Source organism: Mesoplodon densirostris, chromosome 16 (genome assembly GCF_025265405.1).
Source record: "Mesoplodon densirostris isolate mMesDen1 chromosome 16, mMesDen1 primary haplotype, whole genome shotgun sequence".
Lineage (NCBI taxonomy): Eukaryota > Metazoa > Chordata > Mammalia > Artiodactyla > Ziphiidae > Mesoplodon > Mesoplodon densirostris.
This window is the reverse complement of record NC_082676.1, coordinates 72,697,540-72,713,716: the sequence shown is the minus strand read 5'-3', so window position 1 is coordinate 72,713,716 and position 16,177 is coordinate 72,697,540. Positions and strand designations below refer to the sequence as shown.

The 16,177-nt window shown below is 42.2% G+C and overlaps 1 protein-coding gene across 1 annotated transcript; it reads left to right on the top strand.

The window, feature by feature from the left end:
* Positions 1 to 60: 60 nt before the first annotated feature.
* Positions 61 to 11,337, top strand: TRMT6 (tRNA methyltransferase 6 non-catalytic subunit). The gene is made up of 12 exons (XM_060078582.1): positions 61 to 275; positions 2,823 to 2,950; positions 4,418 to 4,527; positions 5,077 to 5,168; positions 5,298 to 5,381; positions 5,647 to 5,771; positions 6,522 to 6,880; positions 7,274 to 7,359; positions 8,240 to 8,342; positions 8,445 to 8,531; positions 9,853 to 10,089; positions 11,167 to 11,337. Exons 1-11 carry the CDS (start codon positions 148 to 150, stop codon positions 10,060 to 10,062), a joined length of 1,512 nt encoding a protein of 503 aa, XP_059934565.1. The 5' UTR covers positions 61 to 147; the 3' UTR covers positions 10,063 to 10,089; positions 11,167 to 11,337.
* The last annotated feature ends 4,840 nt before the right edge of the window (positions 11,338 to 16,177 follow it).

The following is a 16,177-nucleotide window of genomic DNA, read 5'->3' as shown; positions in this document are numbered from 1 at the left end:
GCAGCACGTGGGGGCGGTGCCGGTCGGAGGGCTTTGAGTCCTCTTGGTTTGTGGGAGGTGAGGCTGCCGGCGGCTACAGCCCAGGGCACTGGGCAGAGCGCGGGGAACTGGAGAGAAGCTGCGGAGCTCGGAGACCGGCTGAGCGTCATGGAGGGCTCTGAGGAGCAACCGGGCCCACGGCCACCGCATCCCGAGGACCACCGCATCCGCGACGGCGACTTCGTGGTGCTGAAACGGGAAGATGTGTTTAAAGCAGTGCAAGTCCAGCGGAGAAAGTAAGTCGGGTCGCTGGCCTTAGGGGTTCTCCGCCCCCATCTTCTAGACACCCTCTCCCTCCAGGGTTCCATTCTTGGATTCCCAATCCATTCTGGATTCCCAATCCTCTCCCTCGTTATCTCCTCTCGGATCTTCCCACAGAGACCTTTGCCCCCAGGATCCCATCCTTGGCCCTCGAGATCTCCCTCACTCCTTCTGTCTTCCTACAGAACTCCCCTCCGTGATCTCATACTGGCGCTCTATCTTAAGCATCTCACTTACTCTTTCCGGGGTCCTTTTCCCATTCTTGGCCCTCAGGTGCTCCGCCCCTCTCTCCAGGTCCTCATCCCACCCCCTGTCCTGGGGTTCTTGCCCCAGGTTTTGAGTTATTTTCTCCTGTCTTCTCACAGAACCCACCCTTCACCCTCTAGTCTCATTCTTGCTTTCCAGAGCCCCCCTCATCACAACTTCATTTTGTATTCTTGAAACCAGTGCTTTTTGCTTTTCAGAATTTCTGATTAGAAATGTGTAAAGTGCTAATGCGAATTATTTAAGCCTTTTAATTGAAGTATAGCAGTGCAGCAAAGTCCTTAGGTTATACGTTCGATGAACGATTCCATGTGCAGATGAACCTTTGGTTTTTCTTTCTCGTATTGTCCTTTTAAGTTGCTTGATCGTGAGCTGTGGTTGTTTGAGTTTGCTTCTTACAAATGTGCTCTTTTAGATAGAGCTTTTCATTCCCAAGGAGACAGACAGTAACATCTTTATTTCTAAAAAGTATTCTTTAGACATTTATTTTGAACCACTTTGCATCAGTTTTCTTGGCAGAAGCCATAGCATTAGTTTCCATTTTGTTTAGAAAACGACTCTTTGAGCTCAACTACATCCCAGGCCAGACTCTCCCTTCACTGTTTCCTCGGGGCTGCACTCATCTGGTTGGGCAGCAGCAATCCTGCCTCTGTGAGCAGACTCTGCACATCCCCCTCTTCCCCAAGGAAGGTGTGGCTCCATGTCCTTCTGACTGGGTCCCACTTTCCTGACTAGGGCAGTGACCTCTTGTCAGGCCAATCAGTTTGAGTGACACACCCTTCTTTGCATATCAGACCAGCTGCCAGGGGGTAAACCCAACCCAGCTCAGACACAGTGTTTTGCTAGCACTGGGCTACTCAAAGGATGAGGTGGGGGAGGGTACACATCTGGGCTGAGCTGAGTTTCAGCTTCTCTGAGGGGATTCATGTCAGCAAATACTTAGAGTGTCTGTTATGTGTTAATCACTGAGGAGCCAGCAAAGAGCAAGAATTGGCCCTGTCTGGATACTTAGGATCTTCGAGAAATTCACTCAGGTGGTTCAAGTAAGGAGACTTAATGAAGATGTGACACATACACATACAGAGATGTGACAAGGTTTAGAGAACCAGTAGAGACTGGTGATGCATCCAAGGGTCTAGAATTGTAGGAAGCCTTCAGCAAGGGAGCCTGTGTGATGCGGTCTGTGCATTCTGTTATGGTTGGCCTCTTGGGGCACAGAGAAAGAAAGAGAAGGTGTAGGATGGGGCATAAAGAAAATTAACCAGTGTACATCTTTCAGAATGCAGAGTTCTGTTGATAAGGGCCATGTCCTGAAGCTAAGCAGGGCTTCCTGAGATCCATTTGTTCTTTGCTGGATAGACCGTGTGGTGCAGTGGAAAGAACCAGGCTTTTAGGTCAGGCAGACTTGGATTTGAATCCCAGCTCCTAGTGTGTAACTGAATCTTGGGCAAGACACTTTTCCCTCAGTTTCAAGTTTACTCATCTGGAAAGAGCTGTGTCCCAGGATTACTTAATTGAGAATCAAATCAAAAAGTATGAAACACCAGGCACATACTACCTAACCCCCTGATCGACACTCGGTGGGTGTTAGTTTTTGTCTTTTGAAAGGAAAGTTTTTTTTGTTTTTGTGGGATTTCCCTTTTAAATTGTGAGAAGATAAAAATCTGGGTAATGGGAAAAGCTAAGATTTGCCTGGGCCTCAGTAGAGCCTCATCAGTGTTAGGTACTGTTTACACATGTGTAGATTGTCAGTAATGTTCATGTGTAAATATCATTTGCTTTTACTGGATGATTTTCAAAGAAAATGGCCAGTTAGGCCAGGGAATTTGTTAAATCCCTGTCATCTCAATGATTGTTCAGTTTTGAGATTTTCTTGTGTAAGTTACAAGAGGCGCCACAGTGTGTGTCTCAGTGGCATGGCAATCTTGCTGCTCAGGAAATCCGAAGTCTGCGAGTTTGGACATCCTGTCAGACAGTGCAAATTGGAGCCAGACCAATGCCTCAGAAGAGGAATGTCTTCTGTCCTTGTTTCTCATTCCAAATTCAGTGTTTTTGTGCCTTCTTTATTAATTTTGTGCAGTGTTTTGTGTTTCTGGCCCCAACCCAATCCTCTCTAGTTCATTTGTCGGTTCATGGTCAGAGATAATGCTGCTGATCATCCTTTCGGGAGACTGATTATGAAATAACCTAGATTGAACAAATCTTCCCTATACTGAATACAAATGAGATTCAGCTAATTGATTGCATTTCTTCCCCAGAAAAGTAACTTTTGAAAAACAGTGGTTCTATCTGGATAACGTCATTGGCCATAGTTATGGAACCACATTTGAAGTGACCAGTGGAGGAAGTCTTCAGCCTAAGAAGAAGAAGGAAGAGCCTACTTCAGGTGCACTGTACTACTTAGGATGTATGAAATAGATGCTCTTGAGCTGGCTACTCAGAAACCTGTCAACTCGGATTAATTCTAGAATGCTAGCCCAGGCTGTCCCCAAAGAAATCTAAACTCATAATCTAAGAACTGTAGCTTGGTGGAATTAATTAGGGTCTGCCTTTGGCTTTGAGATACCTGGGTTCTGACTCCTGCCCATCATTAACCAGCTCTTCGACCTTGGGCCAGGTATTTGATGCCATGAATCCTTGCAGCTTCATTGTAAGAGTGGGTGTGGAGCCCTGTTGGTGTCTAGAAGTTACCAGCTCTTGAGGTAGTTAACATATAGGGTAAGGATAAGAGGTCTGGCTTTGAATTCAACTGACTAGGTTTAAGTTCCAGCTTCATCACTTACTTTGTAACCTTGACCTAGTTATTTGGTTTCTCTAAGTTTTATATTCTCATCGGTAAAATAGGGCCATAAACACGTTCAATGCCCAAGCTGTAGTGAGTGTTCAATCATATGACACAGAGGAAGTTCTTAACAGTGCCTTGCCTGTTAGAGTAACGACCCCATAATTTTAGTATTATTGTTAATTAAAATTAAATACTTAAATTTTTATCAAAATAAATGTGCTTAAATATTTTATTAATAAAATTAAAATACTTAATTATTTAAATTAAATAATTAAAACATTATTGAAGTTCTGGTTCAAACCAGTTTATTAATTACTTTTAAATCAACATTCATGTTTTTATTAAGCACCAGATATGTTCTAGACATGATTAAGCAGTGCAATTTCAGCAGTTCCTTAGATAGACTATCCCATAAAATTTATTTAGCAGTGGGGAACACCAAAAATAAGCAAACAGCATAATTTCAGATGGTGATGTGTGCTGTGCAGATGATAGAGCAGGGAGGTGTACTGAAGGCTGATTGAAAGATGTGAAACTTGGCTGAGATGGTGAGCTCAGCCCTGAGTGATGGAAAGCATCCACCCACTAGGAGATGTCGCGAGAGCATTCCAGACAGAGGGAGCAGCAAGTGCCAAAGCCCCACATTGAGACCATGCTGCTGTGTCTAAGGAACAGAAAGAAGGGCAATGTGGCTGAGTACGGGGGTTGAGAAATGAGCCCTGGAAAGGTAGCCAGGGGCCAGGTCATATACAACCTTGCGGGTCGTCTTTGAATTGCTACTGGAAGCCACTGTGGGTTTGTGCGTTGGGATAGATGAGCCAATTTGCATTTTAAAAAGAGAACTTTGGTGTCACGTAGATTGTAAGGGGACAAGAGTGGGAACAAGAATATGAGTGAGTGGCTTGGGGTAGTCGTGACAAGAAAGGATAGTGGATTGGGGTGGGGGCAGTGGAACTGGAAGGCCAGATTCAAGTGGCTGATGGGCTGGATGTGGATACGAACTTAGAATAGGAAAGATTTTTAAATAATTTCAGATCATACACATCATAGAGCAATTTTCTTCCTTAGAGACCAAAGAAGCGGGCACTGATAATCGAAATATAATCGATGATGGGAAATCTCAGAAACTTACTCAAGATGACATAAAAGCTTTAAAGGACAAAGGCATTAAAGGCGAGGTAAAATTCAAAGGACTTTTTTTTTTTGTTTTCATTTGGTATTTAGGAAATTGCTTGCATTTTAAAGCAGACTTCTCCTAAGGTAAAATGTAAAAATACTGTACACTTCTGTTAAAAATAGCTTGAAGTGTATATGCAATTCAGTATATCAAAGATATTGTTTCTTATAGGCAGGAATGTAAGTGAATGACATTACTAATAGTGTTAGCAAAAGAGAATTTGATAACTTAGTGCATCTCAGAGCTTAACTTCGTTCACTTTCAGTAACGTTTTCAGCCAGTGTCTTCAGGACTGACAGTTTTCTTTACCTCTCTTCTCCCTTTATTGTATGTCTGTTCTTTTACTTTGATTTAAATGGAGTTTAAAGTACTTACATTTTAATACAAATTCTAGATAGAGTATAAAAATACAAAGTTCACCCATTTGGACTTCTGTGGAAAAGGGCCTGGAGAATCAGACCTTTGGATACATTCTGGGGTAAGAAACCTTTGAAGTACCTGTGCTGTGAAAATAAAGTTTCAGGAAATCTGCTTCCTCCTTTTCTTATAGGAAATAGTTCAGCAATTAATTGAAAATAGTACAACATTCCGAGACAAGACAGAATTTGCTCAAGATAAATATATAAAAAAGAAGAAAAAGAAGTAAGTAATTTTTGTTTTTAAAAGGATGAAAATATAAAATCTTTTTATAGATTTATAAAATATATTATTAAAAATAAAATATTTTTAAACAAGCTTTTTAAAATTGATGTTCTGTTTTTCCTTCCCCAGATATGAAGCCATGATTACCGTTGTGAAGCCATCCACCCGCATTCTTTCAGTTATGTATTATGCAAGAGAACCTGGAAAAATTAAGTACGCTTTGTTTCCTTTCAAAAGTATAATTGGGGGAAAGTATATCTTTAAGAAAGTCATGATTTTAAGTAAAATGAAAATCTTGCTCATCTGCATAAAGTGTCCTCCTACTTCATAAATTGTAAGTCCTTTTTTACTATTGCCTCCAAAGCAATCAATAATCTTATCAACACCATTTTTATGAAACAAACAAAACTTGAAAAATTATGATTAAAATAGCAGACTTTGCTTAGCTATAAATGAATGAATCTTTTTTTTTCCTTAGCCACATGAGATACGATACACTAGCCCAGATGCTGACGTTGGGAAATATCCGTGCTGGCAATAAAATGATTGTGATGGAAACATGTGCAGGCTTGGTGCTGGGTGCAGTAATGGAACGAATGGGAGGTAAGATTTAACGTTTTCACGTTCATTAAAAACCTACCATGATTTGAGACGAGGGGTCTAAAAAACTCAAACTCATGGAAAGTGAGGTTGAGTTACTGGAAGCGAATGAAATGACTTGGGTGTGCCTGCACACCTTCCTCCGTAGCCCACAACTCCCAGCCTGAGCTGTGCTGGCACTCCCGATGCAGTGTCCTTTCCAGCTTCTGTGTCAGTGGGGATGGTTCTGAAGCCTGTGACCGGCTAGGACCTCCAGGACCGTGATTTCAGTTAAACTCTTGGATAGCTGGTGCTCATTTTACCGGCCTGAATTGAGAGTATAGGGCGGGAAGAATACTAGGGATGTATTCTGTACTAGAAGGGTACAACACAGCCTGATTTGTCTGCCCTTTTTATGACCCTGTTGAAGATAAGAACTTCTACCTACGCTGTTTAAAGATTGGACTTGGGGGATGCTGAGAACCAATCACCAATCACGTGACATACAAAATTTGTATGATCACAGGGTTTTACTGTAGTGTCAAGGGGGGTACACTTCTTTAAGACTTCCTGTGTACCTGTTTGGAATTCTGTTACCCCCACTGGGAATACGCATGGACTCCAGATGGACCCCCGGAGGAGCTGCATCACCTTCAACCTCTGAACAGCGTAAAGCAGAGAGACCTTCAGTCTCCTAACTGTGGAGCACCCCAAGGGGTGCATAGTCTAGAGCTGCCTCCATTGAGCAGATGTGTGTTTCTTTTGTCTGTTCAGGTTTTGGCTCCATTATTCAGCTGTACCCTGGAGGTGGACCTGTTCGGGCAGCAACAGCCTGTTTTGGATTTCCAAAATCTTTCCTCGGTGGTCTTTATGAATTCCCCCTCAACCAAGTGGACAGTCTCTTAAATGGAACATTTTCTGCTGAGATGTTATCTTCAGAGCCAAAAGACAGTGCTTCGGTTGAAGAAAGTAATGGCACACTGGAGGAAAAGCAGACTTCAGAACAAGAGAACGAAGACAGCATGCCAGAGGCCCCAGAGAGCAATCACCCAGAAGAACAAGAAACAATGGAAATGGTCTCTCAGAATCCAGACTATAAGGAGCCTAAAGAGAGAGGAAGCAAAAAGGATTATGTAAGAATGTTAAGAGTTCCCACTACCCTCAGTATCTTCCTCAGGCTTCATTTAACTTCACGTAAGCCCTGAGATTTGATTTGGCTTTGGAGCATCAGCTTCCAAGGTAACAAATATCAAAACAGACAGAGAAAAAGTGTGTGTGAGTGTACACACGTGTGATGGAATCTTTGGGATGGAGCTTTGGGATACAGAAGCATTGTATAGGTGGCTGCATGGTGGGTTTATAACCAAAGGGCTCTCTTATGTGTTCTCAGCTTCCTTATAAATGATCTCCTTCTGTTGCCTTAGTCCAAGTTGATAAATATTATTAAAATGTTTTGACAGACCAGTGTTTCCATAAACCCGACTGAATGACCTCAGTATGTTGGTATCTTATTTTTCTTCTTGAAGATTCAGGAAAAGCAGAGGAGACAAGAAGAGCAGAAGAAAAGACGTTTAGAGGCTGCTGCTCTGCTGAGTGAAAGAAACGCAGACGGGTGTGTTGATGAAAGAACACAGGCGACACCTTGGTGCTCGTGGGCCCTGCTTCAAGCAGATTAGCATTCTCTGTCTGCTTGTCTATTTCGGTTGTAATGAGGGCAAACATGATGATCCTGTCCTGGGTTTTTAAAGAAAGGAGGCTGCATCTGGCAGAGATGGGAAATTGATTATGCTGCTTTCGGAGTTTTAGAAGAAACTGAGATTTCTCCAATGATGGCACACCAGATTGGGCTGTGTAGTCCCACTAGGTGCAGGTTGGGGGGCATTCCAGTTGATGTGATACTGCCTAAGGGCATGGGCTAAGGAAAACCTGACAGGAAAGGCAGACTCAGGTATCTGCAAAGCCAGTGTTACAATGTTGGATTTGCTTCCAGATTTTTTTTTTTTTTTTTTTCTTCTTTTTGCGGTACGCGGGCCTCTCACTGTTGTGGCCTCCCCCGTTGTGGAGCACAGGCTCCGGACGCGCAGGCTCCGCGGCCATGGCTCACGGGCCCAGCCGCTCCGCGGCATATGGGATCCTCCCAGACCGGGGCACGAACCCATATCCCCTGCATCGGCAGGCGGACTCTCAACCACTTGCGCCACCAGGGAGGCCCAAGATTTTTTTTTTTTTTTTTTTAATCAAGACTGTCAGAGTTGCCAACTCTAAGTTGGCCGCTTGGAGTTGCCAATCACCATGAGAGTTTATAATCCAGTTTGTGTTTCCTAGAAAGTAATAGCTCGTGATTTTATTGTTGGAATCTCTAGAATGTTGTATTTAAAGTGCTTCCTTGCGTGAGTCATGCAAATAAATACGTGAGATTTTAAATGCCTTTTAAAACCTATGCTCTGCTTTGGGGACATAGAGAAATAATTTGTCTGACATTTTCCTTGCAGTTTAATTGTAGCTAGTCGTTTCCATCCCACTCCACTGCTGCTGTCTTTGCTGGACTTTGTGGCTCCTTCAAGGCCATTTGTGGTCTACTGTCAATATAAAGAGGTAATACTGAAACAGAGTGGACAGGAATTCTTGCATCTGAATGTTGATTCTCAAATTGCACCCTCAAAATAATTATTAACAGAACTCCGTTTATGCCTTTAGCCTCTGTTGGAATGCTACACAAAACTGCGGGAAAGAGGAGGGGTCATCAACCTCAGGCTGTCTGAAACCTGGCTCAGAAATTACCAGGTATGCGTGCTCACAGCCAGCCCCTGGGAGCTGCTCTCCTGGGTCACTGGCTCTGCACAGTAGTGCCAGAAGCTGTTAATTAGGGATCTCCCTGTTTCTATCTATAGAGATGAAAGAGTCTCACGTCTATAACTCAGAGAAAGTGCCCTGACCTTTCCAGACCCTTTTTTCTTTTTTCACGTCATGGTCTATTACTCAGATACCCGAGTCCAGAGACATTTCAAATGCAAACGACTATGGTTCATGTTTCCCCAAGGCCTTGAGATCACTGTAGAGGGAATAACTGATAATAGCAAAATCCCTAGGCTAACAAGAAAGTGACCCTTTCCTTTCTGCTGGGATGCCTTTGCAACAAGTGTTCGAGAGTTCCTGGTGGGCTCTGTGTCAGTTCAGGTCCTCTGGAATGTATATGCGAAGACAGAATTAAAAGTGTAAGAGAAGTGCCTGTGAAAGATAAGACAAGAGGGAGCAGGATTAGGCAGGGAGAGCTGTCAGACCGTGATACAGGTCTGATGCCTGTGACAGGTGGGAGGAAGGAGGGGAGGGGAGGAAGAGCATGCAGTGCTGCTCTGAGAAAGTCTCAGCCAGGATGACGAGGAACCCCAGAGCAAAAATTGCCCATTACAGGAGTCCTGTGTTGGACAGAAATGGTCTAGTTGTGGTACCCATGCTCAGTTATCAACTTGGAATAGCCTCCCTGGGTGTGAATCTCAAAGAAGCAGCAGCTAGAGGCATTCTATTGCTTCAGCTCACAGCCAGTTCCCGCTTAGAGATCTGGGGGTGCACCTCGATGGCTGTCACAGGCCCTGCCCTGCTTCCTGGACACCTTACTTAATCCAGGACCCTCTGCAGACCTGGGAAACCCTGTGCTTCATGGTAGTCATCTTATTGAGCTCTGGGAACAGGAGAGAAGAATTTTTGACAGCATTAATAGAGTGTTGGAGAAGGAAGGCTCTGGATGTATGTCCAGTAGCTACTTCTCCATGGACCCAGCTCCACTGTTGACCGTGAAGAAAGAGGGAGAAAACCAGGCCCAGAGCACTACACAAACCAGTTGCCCTTTCACCCCCAGAAACTTGCTTCAGGTTTAAGAGAAATGGTTTCAGTTTTATATTTCAAAAGAAAATCACTTAAACCAATTTCTACGCTTTTATCTGCACTGTCATGTGAAAGACGGACCTCTTTAGGAATTGGTCTGATTAAATTGGTCTCTCTTCAGGCAAATCTGTGTCGTTTAAATGTTCATTTCTGGCATGTGTATTGTTGACATGGCTTTATCTGCTTAGGGAAACATGAATGTCTGTCTTTCTGTCTTGATTAGGTTTTGCCAGATCGAAGTCATCCCAAACTACTGATGAGCGGAGGTGGGGGATACCTTCTCTCAGGCTTCACTGTTGCCATGGACAACCTTAAAGCAGACCCCAGTCTCAAATCCAGCACCAGCACTTTAGAATCACACAAGACTGAAGAGCCAGCAGCTAAAAAACGGAAGTGCCCAGAGTCTGACTCAGCCTTTCAAAAATTGCTTTGATTTTTGTTCTCAGACATTATGCAGTTAGTAAGTAAACTTTAAATGCCATTACTAATTGTGTTTTCATATCCTAAGAATGAGAACCTGTCTATACCCCTGTTCGTGGGAAGGACAAGTAAGCCTTGTGTCCACCTCTGACACAGATTGGTTCTGTCTGTCAAAACCTCGAGCCAGAATACCCAAGCCTGGGGTAAGCAGCAGGCTGGTATATGGCCAGTTGTGTTTATTTCACAAAAATCCTCTAAGTACTTTTAGTGCTCTGTGCAAATATCTTGAGAATTTAGAGATCAAAGAAATATATTTATACAAAACTGTGTTTATATGTTAAGCCAAGTGGAATAACACACCATCAGTGAAACTTGAGTACTGAAACGAAGGAATCTGTGGAAGAAATTTCCTCTGTTCATTATGTTCTCTTCAACCTAAGCAATATGAATGTGTGTGAGACTTACAGTACCAAAAATGTCCACCCTTTTCCCTCCAATGGAATAAACTTTAAAATTTTTTATATTTTATTATTTTAATAGTTGGTGACCTAGAAAAGATCTGAGTATTTATTTTACTGCTGTTTTTGTCAGTAGAAAGGTGTTGTAGGGTACTTTTTTGAATTAATTTGCCAATCCTCTCATTCTTTGTTCCAAATAAAGGGACTAGAATTTTTGTGTACTATTAAATGAAACAGAAATGGTTTTTTCCCTCCCCAGAGGCTTAGGGAGATAGATAGATACATGTATATGGGTGTTGGTATATGCGCATACATACATACATCTATATGTGCACACGCATCCACATGGAGACAGAACACACTGTCCATGTGAACTGTAACAAAGTTTAGTGCAGGGCGTAGACCAGTCCTCCTTGCATTACTGTCACTTCTTGTCAGCAGTATTTTAAAGTGCCTTTCTTTGGTGATCATTAATGCTGGTTTGTTGAGCTCTGGCATGACTAGCGGTTAGCCTTTCTAAGCTCTGAAAAAGTGTAAGTAAATTATTTGGTCATCTGCAGCCAAGAGAAGTGTTTAGAGGAAGCCACGGCTCTCGCCCGTTGAGAGTGAGTCTTGCTCCCTAAACATGCTCATCGTGTGTATTGTTCATGTTGTTATAGAATAGATGCAGATCATCCAGCAAGGGGCATCTCAGAAGAAAAAAGAAATTGCTTTTTCCTGATAGCGTGTACTATTCGAAAAGTGGCCAGTGTGGTTACCAACAACTACAGTTCTGATTCCTTTTTCTTAAAACAATTGCTTTTAAAGAATAAAAGCGTTTCCTACTGTGATCCGTCTGACTTACATGAATGATGCTGTCAGTGATGCTGCATTCATTGGCTTTCAGCTGACTTGTGACACACGGTCTTTGTAAGAAAACATGCCTGGATTGGCACATCACTGAACATGTCCTTGCGGACAGTTGTCACTCACATGCAAGCGGTCAAGTTTGGTCAGAGAGAACACAATATATGCACAGACTAGATTCAGTAGTGGCTGGTCTCCACTGGTCACTGTTGTTAGAGCCATCTCCTACTTGAAACTCAACCAGTTTTCAAGTCCCAACTCACTCCATTCATTGTGGGGGTCTGCACTGCCAAGGCCCTGTGCGCCCATGTAGCTGCCCCTGGAGTTGACATGTGGACTTTTGCACCAGGTTAACTCAGAGTGAACCTTTACTTGTTATGTTTTCTCATTCATGTAATTTACTTCATCTTTGAGTACTGATGATTTAATTCAGTGGTTTGAAAATTTAGTGTGCACCAGAATCCCCTGGGGGGCTTATTAAAACACCGATTGCTGGGCTTCACTGAGTTTCTAAGTATTAAGTCTGCAATGGGGCAGGAAGTTTGCATTTTTAAGTTTCCAGGTGACTCTAGTGCTGCTGGGCCGGGACCCACTCCTTGAGAAACACTTCTGTGTATATACACACACATCAAGAGTGTCTTGTTTATAAAGTGGACATCCACCTTTGGAGCACATGAGTGGGTAATCCTATGACTACTAGACATCCAGTCACCAGGAGAGCTATGTGAAATAGCACTTTAATGAATGGCCATCAAAAAGTAGAGACAAAATCATTATGTAATGTCCATCTTACTTCTCCATTGGATTAGGGTACTTGGCAATATACAGTGGTGCCAGTTAGAAGATTTTTTAGCATAGAGGTACATTAAAATTGTATGAAGTTTTATTGAGTTGTAATTGACATCATAACATTGTGTAAATTTAAGGTGTTCATTGTTGATTTGATGCAGTTATATATTGCAGAATTTTTACCACCATAGCATTAGCTGACACCTCCACCTGTGACATACCATTTGGGTTGGGGGCGAGAACATTACAAATGTACTCTCTTAGCAACTTTCAAGTATATAATTATGGTTAATTACAATCACTATGCTCTACATTAAATTGCTGGAACGTATTCATCTTATAACTGAAAGTTTGTGCCTTGTGACCAGTATCTCCCCGTTTCCCCCACCCCCCAGCCCCTGGCAATCACCATTTTACTTTGTTTCTATGAGTTTGAGTTTTTTAGATTCCACATATAAGTGACATCATACAGTATCTGTCTTTGGCTTATGTCACTTAGCATGATGCCCTCAGAGTCTATACATGTTGTCACAAGTGGTAGGATTTCCCTCTTTCTTGTGGCTGAATAACATTCCATTGTATATATATGCCACATCTTTATCCATTCATCTGTTGGTGGACACTTAGGTTGTTTCCATATCTTGTCTATTGTGAATAATGCTGCAATGAACACGGGAGTGCAAATATCTCTTCAAGATACTGATTTCATTTTCTTTGGGTATATATATTCACATACAAAAAGTCTACGTTTTTACACACCCCCTACATTTTGTATTTTTGATGTTTTGTCTTTTTCATGTTGTGTGTCCCTTAATTATTGTAGTTATATTTATTTTTAATACTTTTGTCTTTATAAGTGACTTACCCACCACTATTACAATATTAGCATATTCTGAATTTAACTATGTATTTTACCTTTGTCGGTGAATTTTATACTTTCATATGTTCTCATGTTACTAAATAGCTTATTAGTAGCTCTCATTTCAGCTTGAAAAACTCCCTTTAGCATTTCTTGTAAGGCTGATCTCGTGGTGATAAACTTCAGCTTTTGTTTGTTTGGAAAATTCTATCCTTCAATTCTGAAGGACAACTTTGCTGCATATAGTATTCTTGGTTGGCAGCTTTTTCTTTCAGCACTTTGAATATATCATCCCACTTGTTTCTGGCCTGTAAAGTTTCTGCTGAAAAATCTACTTGTGGTCTTATGGGGTTCTCTTGTAGGTAACAAGTTGCTTTTCTCTTGTTGCTTTTAAGTCTCTCTCCTTGCCTTTAACTTTTGACAATTTAATCATAATGTGTGTCAGTATAGGTTCATCTTATTTGGTACTCTTTGAGTTTCCTTCATCTGGATGTCTGTTTTTTTTTCTTCCAAGTTAGTTAGGGAACTTTTCAGCCATTATTTCTTTGAATAAGCTTTCTGCTCCTTTCTCTCTCTCCTCCTAGGACCTCTATAATGTGTATATTGGTCCACTTGATGGTGTCTCAGGTCTCCTGAGCTATGTTCACTCTTTTTCATTCTTTTTTTCTTTTTGTTGCTCTGACTGGATGAATTCCACTGGACTGTCTTTGAGCTCATTGCTCCTTTCTTCTGTTTGATCGAGTCTGCTATGAACCCCTCTGTTGAATTTTTCAGTTTAGTTATTGTATTATTCAATATTCAATTATTCTGTTTGGTAGTTATATTTTCTGTCTGTTTTGAAGTTCTCCCTTTATTTATGAATTGCTCTCCTGACCTTGGTGGGCATCTTTATGACCATTATTTTGAACTCTATCAGGTAAAATCACTTATCTCTTTCATGAAGATCTGTTTCTGGAGATTTTGCTTGTTCTTTTGTTTAGAACATATTCCTCTGTTTATTTTCCTTCACTCTCAGTCTTGATGCCTGCACATTAGATACAATAGCCACCTCTCACAGTCTTGACAGAATGGTCTCAAATAGGAGATAAACCTCATCAATTAGCCTGATCTGAGCTCTTGGTTGTCTCCCACGACTTTCTGATCTCCAAGCCACTTGATGAGCAACTGATAAGCTGTTAAGTACCCCTGACTTTGTTCTTAGTGGCTCCCAGTAATTGAGGGTGTGCCACGACCCATCAGTATCCCAAAGGGGAGAATTGCTGTCAACACCTAGATGCAGGCTGATTAGAAGTGGATCCTCAGGCAGCAGCTGGGAAAGTATGTAGTTAAGCCCTTTCCAGGGGGAAACTGGGAGGTGAGCATTTTTTGCCTGCTCCCTCTACACTGAACCCAGATGTATAGCTGCAGGGGTGCTCCTGCACCCATATAAAAACTTCTTTGCTAAAGTCCTGTGGGACTCGTGAATGCAGTTCTCATTGGCTATTAGATTTGGGGTTCTTGGGTGGCAGCTGGGATGCCAGACATGCGTACAAGCTCCTTCCAGAGAGGTTGGCAATCGGATAATGTTGGGGCAAACCAGAGGTGGAAAGTAGGGAAAGTGCTCATAGACTCCCGTGGCCCTGGATCACAGCCAGTCCCTGAATGTGTGCTAAATTAGAAGCCTAGTGCTCAAGGAGCAGCTTGTAAAGTGTGCAGTCACACCCTTAGGGAAAGGCTGGGAGATGGGTGTTGTTCTCTGCCACTTCTGCACTGAGCCCTGGGGGGTGGCCACAGCAGCAAGTGTTTGGTTGCCATTTGTTTGCTACAGTCCTGTGGGTCTCATGGACCTAAACCGCCTTGGCTTTCAGAGCTAGGTCTTTAGGAGGCCCGTTCATTCCTTGAGTGGGACTCTTAAATGTTGGGGTGCTATGTTGTGGTCCAAACCCTGTGCTCCTCAGGGAGAGGCTGGGAGTTGGGGTTGGCATTTCCCTCTCAACTGTACAGTGCTGTGCCAAGGATGAAGTTGAGAGTGTGTCTCAGCCTCTCTTACTGGATTTGATGTGGCTTTTCTCATCTGTCTGATGTGTAGGAATCACTCAGCTAGTTTCTGGATTTCTCTCAGAGGGGATTGCTCTGTGTGTAGCTGTACATTCGGTGTATCCGAATGAGGGATGAGGGAGTTCAGGACCCTTCTATGTTGCCATCTTGGTCCCCTCTCTCATATGAAGCAGATTTTTTTTTTTTTTTTTTTTTTTGGCCGCGCTGCGTGGCTTGCGGTATCTTAATTCCCCGACCAGGAATCGAACCCAGGCCCCCTGCAGTGGAAGCTAGGAGCCCTAACCACTGGACCGCCAGGGAATTCCCTCATATGAACCAGATCTTAATGGGTAATCATTCATTTATTGGTTGTATATGGAAAAGCCAAAAATATATTCTTTTTTAATACGTATAAACTTTTGAAGAAAAAGTAGGGTGTGTACATTTTGTTTTATAGCATTTGTTGTTGGAGATTGTCATGCTCAGTGAAATAAATCAGACAGAGAAAGACAAATATCATATGATATTGCTTGTATATGGAATCTAAGAAAATGGTACAGGTGAACTTGTTTGCAGGACAAGAGAGAGAGTCACAGACATAGGGGGCCAACTCATAGTTGCCAGTGGGGAAAAGGGCAAGGGGGAGTGAATTGGGAGATTGGGACTGACATATGCACACTACTATATATAAAGTGGATGACTAATAGGAACCTACTCTATGGCACAGGGAACTCTACTCAGTGCTCTGTGGTGACCTATATGGGAAAAGAATCTAAAAAAGAGTGGCTTATATGTATATGTGTGACTGGTTCACTTTGCTGTGCAGCAGAACCTGGCACAACATTGTAAATCAACTACACTACAATAAAAATTAGTTTAAAAAAATAAAGCATTGGTTGTAAATATTGCAATAGCAATAGTAAATACTAAGAAGCATGTCCTAAAAATCTGATTGTTAAAATTCATGTTGTTCTAAATGGTCCCGATTTTGGACTCTATTTAACTAGTGCTAGAAAGGATCCAATTACATCGGATATCTTTACTAGAAATAGAATGTTGCCTCTGGGCTAGTATTAATTTTTGTAAAATAAATTACAGATTTTTCTTGGCCTTATGTAATACAGGTCAGATGGCAAGAAATGTGAGTACCTGAAGAGCAA

What these genes read in the sequence shown, in the direction of transcription:
- TRMT6 (XM_060078582.1), top strand. Translation starts at nt 148, where the DNA reads ATGGAGGGCTCTGAGGAGCAACCGGGCCCACGGCCACCGCATCCCGAG. An exon ending in GAAGGAAGAGCCTACTTCAG is followed by an intron (nt 2,951 to 4,417) that starts GTGCACTGTACT and finishes TTTCTTCCTTAG; the next exon opens with AGACCAAAGAAGCGGGCACT. An exon ending in ACAAAGGCATTAAAGGCGAG is followed by an intron (nt 4,528 to 5,076) that starts GTAAAATTCAAA and finishes CTTTTCTTATAG; the next exon opens with GAAATAGTTCAGCAATTAAT.